This window comes from Taudactylus pleione, unplaced genomic scaffold (genome assembly GCF_031769625.1).
Source record: "Taudactylus pleione unplaced genomic scaffold, aTauple2 ptg000556l, whole genome shotgun sequence".
NCBI lineage: Eukaryota > Metazoa > Chordata > Amphibia > Anura > Myobatrachidae > Taudactylus > Taudactylus pleione.
Window position 1 is genome coordinate 20490784 of NW_028284958.1, and position 12803 is coordinate 20503586.

Consider the following 12803-nt stretch of genomic DNA (forward strand, 5'->3'; position numbering starts at 1 on the left):
GCCGCCCGGCTTCGGGTTCCTCCTTGCCTGTTTACGTAGGCCACGGTGGTAGCGTTGTCCGACTGGACCTGTGCCGGGTGACCCTGGAGAAACCGATGTGCCTGCTGGAGAGCATTGAAGACCGCACGGAGTTCCAAGATATTGATTGGAAGCTCCGCTTCTGTCGGAGTTCACCTGCCCTGGAACAGATGTGGACCCGAAACTGCTCCCCAGCCCCGAAGACTGGCGTCCGTAGTCAACAGGACCCAATTTGGAATCCAGAACGGACGTCCCTCGCTGAGGTGGGTCGTCTGTAACCACCAAGCAAGGGACAGGCGAACCTCCGGGGTGAACACAATCGTCTGGGACTTCAGAGACTGAGGCAGCCCGTTCCACTTTGACAGGATCAGGTGCTGCAGAGGTCTGGAGTGAAACTGGGCATATTCCACCATGTCGAACACCGACACCATGGAGCCCAGTAACCTCATCGCCGAGTGTAGAGACACCTGGCGGCTGTGCAGACAACTGCGCACCCTTGACTGCAAAGCAGAGATCTTTTCCTCCGTCACGAAGATCTTTTGCTGTCCCGAGTCCAATAAGGCTCCAAGATGCAGAATCCTCCGAGACGGGATTAGAGTGGACTTCTGCCAGTTGATTAGCCAGCCGTGCCGTTGCAGCAGGGCAATGGTCAGGTCTAAGTAGCGTAACAGGAGCTCTGGAGATCCCGCCACCAATAACAGGTCGTCCAAGTACGGCAACATGCGGACTCCCTGCAGCCGCAGAGAAGCCGCCATGACCAACATCACCTTGGTGAAGACACGTGGTGCTGTCGCCAGGCCAAAAGGTAACGCCCGAAACTGGAAGTGGTCGCTGCGGATTGCAAACCTGAGGAACTGTTGATGGCGCAAAAGAATAGGGACATGCAGGTAAGTGTCCTGTATGTCCAATGACACCATGTAGTCCCCAGGTTCCAGCGCCAGAATGATGGACCGTAGGGTCTCCATCCGAAACTTCGGTACCCGCAAAGACTTGTTGAGTGCTTTGAGGTTGAGAATCGGACGATACGACCCATTGGGTTTCTGTACCAAAAAAAGATTTGAATAGAAACCCTGGCCCCTCTGGGAGAATGGAACAGGCACTATAACTCCAGCTTGGAGCATAGTGTGCAATACCTTCCGCAGCTCCGTAGCCTTGTTCCGGTCTGATGGTAGACCCGTGGTGAAGAATCGAGCCGGGGGTCTGTGCCGGAAGGAGAGGGCGTACCCGTGGGAGACCACCTCCAGAACCCAAGTGTCTGTCGTAGTGACCGACCAACACTGGGCGAACTGCAGCAGGCGGCCTCCCACCCTGGGATCCCCCAAAGGGAGGCCCGGACCGTCAGGCCGCAGGCTTGTCATCTGGCTTGGGGGCCGGACGTCTGGTACTCCATGCCTGCTTCCGGGGCTTGACCGATTTCCTAGGGCCAGCCTGACGAGGAAACGACTGTGGTTTGGGCCTGCCCTGGGCCCTAGATGACCGAAAGGACGATGGTCCAGAACCAGAAGGAGCAGCGGCCGACGGGAAACAAGCCGATTTGGCTGCCGCCAGCGTGGCCACAATCTTATCCAGATCCGGACCGAAGAGAACTTCTCCGGTAAACGGCAAGGCTTCCAGACCCTTCTTGGAATCTGCGTCCGCCTTCCAGGATCGCAGCCACAAGGTGCGACGAGCAGCTACCGCTGCTGAAGAAATTCTAGACACCAGAGTACTAATGTCTAGAGCCGCCTCGTTGATGTAAGTGGCCGAATCACGGAGATTGCCAATCAACTCCGCCTGTTCGGCCGGACAGTCGGAATCAAAAGAAGCCTCTAATGAATCCGCCCAGCGCTCCATCGCTCTGGCAACCCAGCAAATGGCCATAGCCGGCCGTGCTGCCCCCCCCGCAAGGGAATAAGCGGACTTCAGGCAGATTTCCACCTTGCGGTCCGTAGCATCCTTAAGGGAGGACATGGATGGCATCGGCAATGTGGCACTACGGACAAGACGGGTCACGTGAGAATCCACCTGTGGAGGGGATTCCCACTTAGCAAAATAATTATCCGCTAACGGATAAGCCACCGCCAGGCGTCTCTGCGGCTGGTATCTTTTGCCAGGCTGTTTCCACGCCTCCTCTAAATGGTCCACCAACTGACCCGAAAGAGGAAAGACTGTGGCATCGCCCTTCACATCTTTGAAAAAGGCATATTTAGACTTAGCCGCTGGGGGAACTTCGTCCTCAATCACCAAGGCTGTGCGGACCGCCCGAATAAGTCCAGGAATATATACTTTGGACTTAGCATCAGCGTCCTTAGTATGGAGAGGTTCCTGATCGTAAGGATCTAGAATCTCCCCATCATCAGACGTCCCTTCGTCATCCTCATAAGGAGCGGACAGAGACGCCACCGGCCGTTTATGAGGCCGCATCACAGACTCCCCTTGCAATACATCCGACAAGTGCTGTACAGAACTCGTCAGGGAGTTAACTCACGCTGGCTCCTGAGAAACTGGGAGCGGGGAAATAGGGAGACTGTGGGTTACCACCAATTGTCGTGTGAAACCCTGCATGGGAGACAACACCACAGACTGCTGGGACAAACCCATCGGAGTAAACGCGGGCTGCGGAGCTAACTGGCCCACTAAAGCGGTTAGCGCCTGAGCGAAACAAGCCCAGGGCGGCTCCTGTACCGGTGCTGTAACCGTAAGAGGCCGCGCCATGGACAAACACTGCCGGCAAAGGCCCTCCGCGCTACCCTCCCCCTCCGCTAACGGTACTTTACACGTGGTACACTGTAGCCGGAGGGGAAAATCACTTTCAGACATGATGGCACCACGTATGTGACCCCTCTCACCAATTATATATTAAATAGGCGAGAGACCACCCTGCAGCACCGCACCGCAAGGGCTTAGCAGAAAGAACAGGGACAGTAATAAAGCTGACAGTTTAGAGAAGAAAAGTTACAGGCAGCGCTAGCACAGTCACATACAATGCAAAGAAAATCAATTCCTGCACTAACAGCGCTGATCACTCAACTACACAGACACAGGGCCTGGTAGGACACAGCGCTGCATACACAGACCTGACCACAGCGGAGGAGAGGTATGCGGGGGGACCCAGACTACGATGCTTCCGTCCAGTGCTTCCAGCAGCGTTCACCATGCGTTGGAGAAGATGACCGCCGAGGAGCAGAGAGGAGGCTGGCCTGGGGGAGGAGCGCTGACACAGGGCCAGTCAGCACAGTGCAGAGAGGGCTGTGTGCAGCAGGGGAGGCGCCGGTTGTGAGACAGGGAAGGCGCGCTCCCCTGGCATGCATTTAACCCCTGGGACGCCGCAGCGCTACCGCTCTGCTGCGGTCCGCTGTCCCAGGGGGTAGTGGAAGCGCAGGTTGGTCGCCTGGCTCCACGCTGCAGCCAGTCCCCAGGGAGCCCCCTGCCTGGGGACTTAGGACCATGTGATCAGCGGGGACCCACCGCGGGACCCCGCTGCTTACCTCTGTCCCCCTTGAATCCGGCCATGGTCCGGAACATCTGGGGTCACCGCTAGCTGTGACCCCAGATGCCCACCAGCATCCCCGGATCAGTACCGGCGTTCTGGTACCGGCGGGGTGTAGGGAAGACAGCATGGACGTCAGGACTGACTGTCCATGCTGTTCATCCAGATGTGCAGCCACAGCTGCATGAAGAAAAAGCTTCAGGGGCTCTTCTAGCCCCCACTCCAACAGGTGCACCCGACTCCGGCCGGGCACCAAACTAAACTGAGGTGCCTTGGCTCGGGGGCGGGGTATAGGAGGGGGACCCAGTGCATCCTGGGAGGCTGAAAGCTTAACTCTTTGGTGCCCTGCGACTGACGTCACACCTATACCCCAAGGTATCCTGTGGATACCCTATGGACCCTGAAGTAGAAAAAACATTTTTATTTTTCACACTATTAGAATTCTGTGAAATCTGTCCCCTCCCTCTCATTTGCATAGTGGAGCCACTGGAACTAGACAGGCAACGCAGGTTACAAACACAAAACTACAATTAAAGCATTTCTGTGCCAACTAATGAAAATTGCCATACATTTAGTTTTACTCATTTCCTATTGAATCACGAAATATAGGAAATGTAAATTGATATACTTGAATATTTTTTTACTCTATAATCTATATATTGCTTTATATTTCTAGATATTTATGTGTTTTTCACTCCAGCCTTCATCTCTGCTTCTTTCAATAATGGGCTTCAAGTCATATTAACGTTAATTGTGAAAGGCTATAAATAGTAGCTTGATAATTAACTCTACTTTCTTCAGACTGCTATTAATGATTGATAATTATGCATATTTCCTACAGTATCAGGTGACCACATACATCGAGTTAAACATAACGAGTGAGCGCCGTGCAACTCGGTAGCGCAGAGCATCTTTTCGTGCAACTTTTTACCTTCAAATGCATCTGCATGCGAAATGCTACGTTACAGGGTCAGCGGCTGTGCAATTCAACGTACCGTGTAACGTAGCAATTCACAATCAGATACACCGCGCTGACCTGAATAGCTCCTGGCGCTATCAATATCACGCTGAATTTAATTGGCCCCCAAGAGTCTTTGTCATACTTGTTTTTCCTACAGGGAGATTTTGAAAAGGAGAACATTTGTGGGGAGATAGCAAAAATAGATTAGATGTTTCTCCCACATTGATCCTTACCATGTGTGCATCAGTCTAACGGCCTGCTCCAGAGATGGACCCTAATGCGATTTTCATGCAGATCAAGCGATTGTTTTTCACTGCGCATGAGTAGAAGCCGCACTGCGCACCGATTGGGAAACAACTCACTATTTGTCCTCTTTAGAAGGACTGAAATATCTCTCCATTAGGGATAAAAAGCCTGACATGCAGAGTTGCCGAGACATCAGGCAAACCTGGAGACAGTGGCGGGCTGGGCCGGAGGGCAGGATGCCATGTGCTCCCCGGGCCACAGCGCAAGCGGGCAGTCTGCGTCTCTGTGACACAGCTGCACCGCGTGTGTAGCGCTGACCGGACTGAGTTCGGTCAACGCTACACAGTGACTGACAAACACACAGCTGCCAGCGCCGGCAGCTGTGTGTTTGTTTTGAGTGGCAGCCAATGAGAGTCTGTAAGACTCTCACTGACTGCTGCTGTGCCCACTGCAGGAGCCGCTCCATCTTCCGACTCCTACATTGGGTAATGGGAGAGAAGTCATGACGTTTCTGCCATAATGCAGAGCGGCCCGGCCCGGGAGGACGAACGGAGGACCGGTTGGCGGCGGCGGGAGCGGGGATTCAGGTAAGTCGTTTTTTTTTTTAATTACGTGTGTCTGCCGCACTACAAGGGGGAGAGCACTACAAGGGGGGTGGGGACTAATACTGGGAACACTACAAGGAGGAAACCACTTCTTGGGGCGCTTCGGTCAGGGGGGAGACCACCACTACTACTACTAGGGGAACTACAAGGGGGAGAGCACTACTGGGCCCTACAAGGGGGAGTCCACTACTGGGGGCACTGCATAGGGGGTACCACTGCTGGGGGCACTATATAAGGGGCTTACTACTGGGGGGACCACAACTGGGGGCACAAGGGGCACTGCACAGGGGGGACCACTACTGGGGGCACTGCATAGGGGGATCACTACTGGAGGCCTGCATAAGGGTGTCCTCTCCTGGGGCACTGCATATGGGCACCACTACAGGGGGCTGCCCCTAATCTTTCTTTTTACTTTACATTAATTCCATATGGGCCCGCCTCCACCCTGGAACACTTGGGGGGCGCCGTAGCACGCACGTGCTCCTGGCACCCTGGCTACACGCTACTCCTCTGCCAGGGCCACCTGCATGCATTTGCCACCCAGGCTAAAAGTTGCCAGCCAACCCCTGCCTAGAGAGGACATGGGCTCTCCACGCCCCCCTCGGAAGAAAGCTGTGGGGGAATTTTATCAAACCTTCTAAAGAGGACAAGTAGAAAAATGCCCATAGCAATCCATTAGATTATAGCTATAATTTATATGGTGCACTCTACAAAATGACAGCTAGAAGAATCTTATTGGTTGGTGGCTATAGACAAATATGCTTGTTTAAAATGTATTTATTTTCATAAAAGAACAGCAGTACTGTATTTTGATTTATTTAATATTTGGAATATTTGAAGTAAACCGCCAGTGTTTCAGGTAACAGAAATCCAGAAAGATCATTTAGAAAATAAATAAAATGAAAAATAATATATAGTTACTATTAACCATTGCATGGAAAATGTGCATTTCTCTGACCTGTAATCCAGAAGAAGAAGAGCCATCATCCAAGCAGAACTCAAAATCGTGCCATGGGCAGGTTAATGCTAAACGTCCATTGCACAGCTCCTCTATGTCTCCTTGCTCCAAGGGTCCACCTATTGTATGCAGACAAATAGCACCATCAAGTCAGCAGGACACGTGATGTTTTTTTGCTTACCTAAAAACTACCATGTGAACCATCTAGTGCGAGCAATGCTTGGGACATAGGGTCTCATTCAGACCCGCTCGCAAGCGGGTCAATGTTGAGGTCATGCGCACGCGCAGCAGCCGCACTGCGCGTGTGCAAGCCCCGGAGCGAGAGAGAAATTCTCTCGCTCCGGGTCTCACTACAAAAGGGGCGGCTGTCGATGGTGATCGACAGCTCGCACCGTTTTGTAGGCGGGGTGGGGAGGTGGCTGGCCAAACGGAGGCGTTCCCAAAGGAACGCCTGCTGTTTGGGGGAGGCCCCACTGACATCACACGTGATGTCAGTGGTGAGCTTCCGGCTCTGTTAGAGCCGAAAGCTCACTGGGGCTTGTAGCAGACGAGACCCTACCACAAGGGTCTCGTCGCAAGCCCGATGGTCGCGACCACTGCGACCATCACCTGGCCGCTCGCAAAAGCAGTGGGTGGTCACCCACAGCTTAGCGAGCGGCCAGGAGGCCGGATTTTAAATGTAAAGCGGCTGCCCTCATTCAGAGCGAGCGCTCGCATTTTGCGAGCGGCTCTGAATGAGGTCCTTAGGGTGCAACGGCTAAGGGGTTTTTGTAACCCGTTTCTTTTTTTTTTTTTGCTTCTCACATGACTATTACTAAGCCCATGTGGTCAAATTATGGAACCAATTGAGTTGAACGCAAGTCAGCTGCAATTACACTTTGCATTGCGTGGATGGAATTAAATACGTGTATTTATCTGTTGGTCAAGTTGTACATATCTATGCAATCGCACCGCCCCTATACATATGCTAAGTGTCAGTCATTATCAGCATTCACTTGCAGCAGATCTATCTCTGTGGCAAGAGATGCTTCTGAAATCAGCCGGAGCTCTGTGTACACACAACTCTTAATTGTCTGCTATTCTCTCAACACATACTTCTCCTCTACACCTCCACCATATATTGTTCCCAGTTCATCATCCAACTGTTCGCCCATTGCCCTTAGTATATAAGCTCTTAAGGACAGGGTCCTCCTCCCTTAGTTTTTCTCAAGAACACTCCATGTCACCAGTGCTCTGCTCCCTTAATGTAATAGCCTGTGCGATGTGTCAGCCTCATATTTTAATGAGGAGAGTATTTCAAAGGCTAAACCAACCTGGTTTTGACTTTAAATGATTGCCACTTTGAAACATTTGAGCGGGTACTGCTTACCTGAGCCTGCGGGAGGTGCCTGGCACTGTTTCTGATTAAAACAAGGGGAAATGCACACGATGCCAGCCAGCCAGCCACAGAGCCTGTGTAATTCTTATGTGTCCCTGATAGAAGCAATAATATAGCAACCCTAGTTTTACTTATGCTATGGTCTGGTATCGTGTTTTATACTAATTCCCTGATACTTTATTACTGTGAAATGCTTCTATGTTTACTCTGAGCCTGATTCAGCAGTGGATGCAAATGCAATCGCAACTGCCTACGGATCGCAGTTGCTAAAATATGCCAATGCTCCTGCCAAAGCACCACCGACATAGAGACGCCCACTGCTGCCTTCTCATATCCGTACAATGTCGCTCTTCAGGGTAAACATCGGTACTATCGACACACATCGGGCAGTCACGCAGCATTTACATCAAGTCTGACCAGCCGTAAACACAGCAAGTCTCCTTGCACGCAGAGAGCTCTCATGCTGCATACCTAATTGAAGTGGCTAATTTACACACGCCCCTGAAACGGACAGACACGCCTGTGTTTTTATGACCATCCCCAGTCACCGCCCTCAAATGCTGACAGACAGTTACTCGTTTTGCAATGGATTCCTCTGTGCATCCATAATTGCAATGTGATTGCTGTGTACGCGCAGTTCGGGGTATACTCATGCGCGATGGCAAACAACTGCTCCATCTGCGTCCGTCATCGCCATTGCATCCGCTGCTGAATCAGCCCCAATGTTTTATAATTAATGGATATAATGCCATACAGAGTAGACCATCCATAACTCCACTTTATCTGTTACCACCCATAAATTTTTTTTTATAAACTTGCATAAAGCAACCTTACTCTAGTTTTTATCATATACAGTACTAAATGACCCCTGTATTTCCGTATACTGCCTCTGGGGTTGAGTTCCCCTTATTGAACTGTTAATAGTACTTCTCACAGGGACGGGAGGCGTACATCAGTGAAAAGCAGCAATTATTTACTTTTTCTTCTTCTCTGAAATGATGAGATAATGAATTGTATAATAGTTACCAGATTTCATTTTATTATACCTTCATGGGGACATGCTGAATCCATTGCATAGAATTTGCCATCTGTGTGAATTAATACCAAATGCTCGCCATCCTCGGAGTATAATCTGAAAGAAGTGAACGATTATTACGTTTACATACTTTTTGGGAAGCGCCACTGTACACAACTTTCTAAAGGATACAATACGAACAAAAGGAATCTTTAGAGGGAAGTTCATCATTGGAAGATGTGGAGGCAGAGGTCTGAAGACACTCTCTAAGCCATGAAGTATTTGTTAGCGGATAACCAGAGCTGGTTTGGGTAGCTGAATCTACCATAATCGGAGGGTTCATTCACACTATGAGCTAAATATAATAGTTACAGTATAAAAATAATTGGTAATAGATAAAATAGGGTTAAATGTAATAATCTGCAACTTGCAGACATTGGCGATTTTCCAGCCAGCCCGATGTTATAAAAGAAGCAACCATATAAAAGGCAACATTTTTTTGGTTTGCCTTTTAAATGATTGCCAATTTTAAATATCGGGCAGATTCGCTGACAACTAGCCGATGCCTGCAAGTTGCAGGCTATTACATTTATCCCTATTTTATTTAACACTTGCCTGGCGTGGACGCTTCAGATGCGACCACGCCAGGCTTTCCCCGACATGGTTAGTAATGTTGTGTTCATTCTAGCACTCTGCACCTGTTAAAATCTGTGCAGTTCCTCTATCCTGCCTGGGGTGTCAGCTGAGTGAGCTAGAAGCACCAGAGCAGAGAGTGACACCCCAGGCAGGATAGAGGAACTGCACAGGTTGTGACAGGTGCAGGTGGTAGAATGAAGACTAGTAATGCCCACTGGGCAGCTGCTGCAAGATAATCTTCCAGCAACAGTCAGTCTCATCGTTACCTCCTGGGCCCTCTGCGTTTTCAGATTCCACCCTCAGTGTGTGCAGCCCAGCGGCACCCCTCTCCCAGCCTGCCCCAAGTGTAAAGAGCCAGCTGCCGGTCACTCTCTGCTGCCCCCAGTCCCAGTGTAAAGAGCTGGCAGCTGCATAGAGAAGCAGCCACTGGTCAGTCTACAGGTGTGTGTGTCTGCAGCTGCCGGTCACTCCAGCCTGCCCCCAGTCTACAGGTAGAGGGTGGGGGGGAGGGTGTGTGTGTGTCTAAGGGCCTGATTCAGCAAGGATCTCTATTGCAATTACGCACGCAATCTGCAGATTGTTGCGTTCTGCGTATGCATCGCAGTGCGTGAAGACTCCACTGCGATCGAGATTGCGATCGCAGTGACTACGCAGACCCATCGCAGAGTGATTGACAGGTACAATGTACTGTTTGGGGATTGTGACAGGGGGTGGTCGGTGAAACGCAGGCGTGTCAGTGCATTTCAACGCCGTTGCAGGGGTGTGCATAAATAAGCCACTGCGATGCCATACACTGCTTGGGCTTCCACTGGGTGCGATTAGGTTAGCAATTCCTGAGTAAGGTCAGAGCATGCAAGTGTGCGGGAGCCAGCGATGGTACCGATGGTTTCGCTGTCTTGCTAAGTATTACGGATGTGTGTAAGGTTAAGAGGGCGTCCTTATTTTAGGCTGCATATGGAGTTGTGATTGCAATCATTAGCAGCGAGACTGCGTGCATAATCGCTATTGAAATCAAAATAGTGATCCTTGCTGAATCCGGCCATATGTCCGCTTCCCCCGTCTAGCAGGTATGTGATCAAATTTTCAAATTATTATTATAATTTTTCAAAAATGCCCCCCAAATTTTTTTTTTTTTAGAATTATCACATTATATAAATTAAACCTATTTAAACCTGATTTTACATTTTTTGTTAAAAAAACAAAATCATATTGAATCAAGTTTAAACCTGCGTCCACTGTGTTGGAGCTGAAAAAAATAAATACATCTGTGGGGACAGCATTTGGGAGTCTGAAAGTGGGTCCAGTATCTGTGGAGCTGTATAAAAAAAATATACAGTGCATCCTGAAAGTATTCACGGCGCTTCACTTTTTGCACATTTTGTTATGTTACAGCCTTATTCCAAAATGGAATAAATACATTTTTGTCCTCAAAATTCTAGACACAATACCCCATAATGACAATGTGTAAACAGTTTTTTTTAGGTTTTTGCAAATTTAATAAAAAAAAAAATAAGAAATCACATGTACATAAGTATTGGAATAAAGCTGTAACATAACAAAATGTGGAAAAAAAGTGAAGCGCTGTGAATACTTTCCAGATGCACTGTGGCCCTGATTCACAGCCGGACGCTCTTTCAGAGCGCTCGCTCTGAATCAGGGCGGCTTTTTTTTTTCAGAGCTGGCTGCTCGCTAAGCTGTGGGTGACCACCCACAGCTTTTGCGAGCGGCCAGGTGATGGTCGTGGTAGGGGTCCCGTCCATCGCAAACCTCTAATAGAGCCGAAAGCTCACTACTGAGGCCGCCCCCAAACGGCAGGCGTTCCTTCGGGAACGCCTCCGTTTGGCAAGCCACCCCCCCTGCCCGCCTCCGAAACGGGGCGAGCTGTCAATCGACACACGGGAGGCTTGCTTGCCTGCCTTCCCGGGAGGTCGGGAGCGGCTGTGCGCTCGCGAGCGGGTCTGAATCAGGCCCTGTGTTCTATGTAGCCTGCGAGTGGGGACAGGATCTGTGAAGCTGTATAAAAAAATATATAATTCTATGTAGCCTGCAAGTGGGGACAGTGGCCCTGATTCAGAGCCGGACGCAGAGAGGCAGAAGCACAATTCGCCCCATGTCCTTTACAAGGGACTGTACCTTCAGTATTTAAACACTGGCCCTGATTCAGAGACGGACGCTCTGATTCAGGGCCGTCCTAGTTAAATTTGGAGCGGCCTTTTGGACGCTCGCATAGCTGTAAACCCCCTGCATTTTCAGGGGGTTTTAAAGCATTTTTCACTTTAGTACATCCCGCCCATAACCTTGACAACCCACTCCCTAGTATATGCCCCTGTGGGTGTTTTTACATCTATATACATAATTAACACATTAAAAACTAGGGTTTAATTTTTTTTTTTTTTTTTTCACAGTTTGACACAATAAAAAGAGTTTGTAAAGGGTCTTTAAATCTTAGCCAATTAATAAGAAGTTCACATTTACAACAAATGAGTGCGAATACCCTCAGGGTACCAGAGGTATGGGACTCATCTGGATACCGAAGTGTGTTTTACAGGCTTATTTATATTTACAATATTAAAAGTAGGGTATGTTAAATAACTATGACCCAGAGACAGTACCTACTTTGGGAGTGTGTGTCCATATACAAATATCGGTTTCAGGCTTCAGCAGCAGGCATCATGATTGCATTAGTTGAATATAATTATGACTTACACCTTCACCCAGTGTATAGTACATGAAATATACTACTAATAACACTGCTTCTCCCAGTGATCCATCACATTGCACAGGTACAGTAGCATGTGTACAGTAATGATGATGGTAATAATAGCAGTGTCTTACTTGGTGCATTTAGAGATAAATCTCTCCCTCTCCCCGACACACTGCCAGTTACTGTTGCTGACCACCTCCTGTAGTGCGCTCACCAGCTCCTGCGGGAACCCCTCCATGCCCGACACAGCTGCAGACAGACAGCCGGCAACGGGTGCACACCGGCGGCGGAAGGAATAAGGAAACGCCGGGGACTCGGCCCTGCCTGATCCCTGATTCGATCTAGTTAGGGAGGGCGGCTGCTGACGTACTACTCAGTGTCCCTCCTACCCCAGTGCTTTTGGCAGAAGAAGACACATGTCATGTTCAAGTCTCTGAGTCCTTCCTAATGCTGAAGCCTGTTGCTGGGATAAGTCAGGACAGTGCCAGAGATGAGTACCCCCCGGGATATATAAGCACCTTATTAATAAAAAACCTTGGCTGTAGTGGTATGTGGCCTCCATGATATGTACTTTACATAGTGGGCCTGAGTTGCACACAAAAGTACAGCATCAGCATTTATTGGCGGTCACCTGTCTGCGCGATTATGAAAATGCCGCTACAAACTCCTTCCCTAGTGTACATTCGCTCGCGCTCGGACGAATGTGCAAGGAGGCGCCCATTTTAATGTCCATGCACGGTGCAATACTGATTGGTGCTTGCTTATACACCACCATTGGTCGCACCATCAGTGGCGTAAATTCATCCCAGATGC

At 49.7% G+C, this 12803-nt stretch overlaps 1 protein-coding gene across 4 annotated transcripts in view; it reads right to left on the reverse strand.

Moving 5' to 3' along the window:
* Positions 1–12351, reverse strand: part of LOC148481946 (uncharacterized) — a 31041-nt gene extending 18690 nt beyond the window's left edge. For 3 of the 4 annotated variants that reach the window (XM_088452732.1, XM_088452731.1, XM_088452734.1), the window contains exons 1-3: positions 12122–12351; positions 8682–8767; positions 6258–6376 (exon numbers count right to left, since the gene is read on the reverse strand). In XM_088452732.1, coding sequence (XP_088308858.1) covers positions 6258–6376; positions 8682–8767; positions 12122–12228 — 312 coding nt within the window. In that variant the 5' untranslated portion in view covers positions 12229–12351. The remainder of the gene's footprint in view (positions 1–6257; positions 6377–8681; positions 8768–12121) is intronic. The other variant, XM_088452733.1, reaches the window with a different exon arrangement.
* Between the last annotated feature and the right edge of the window lie 452 nt (positions 12352–12803).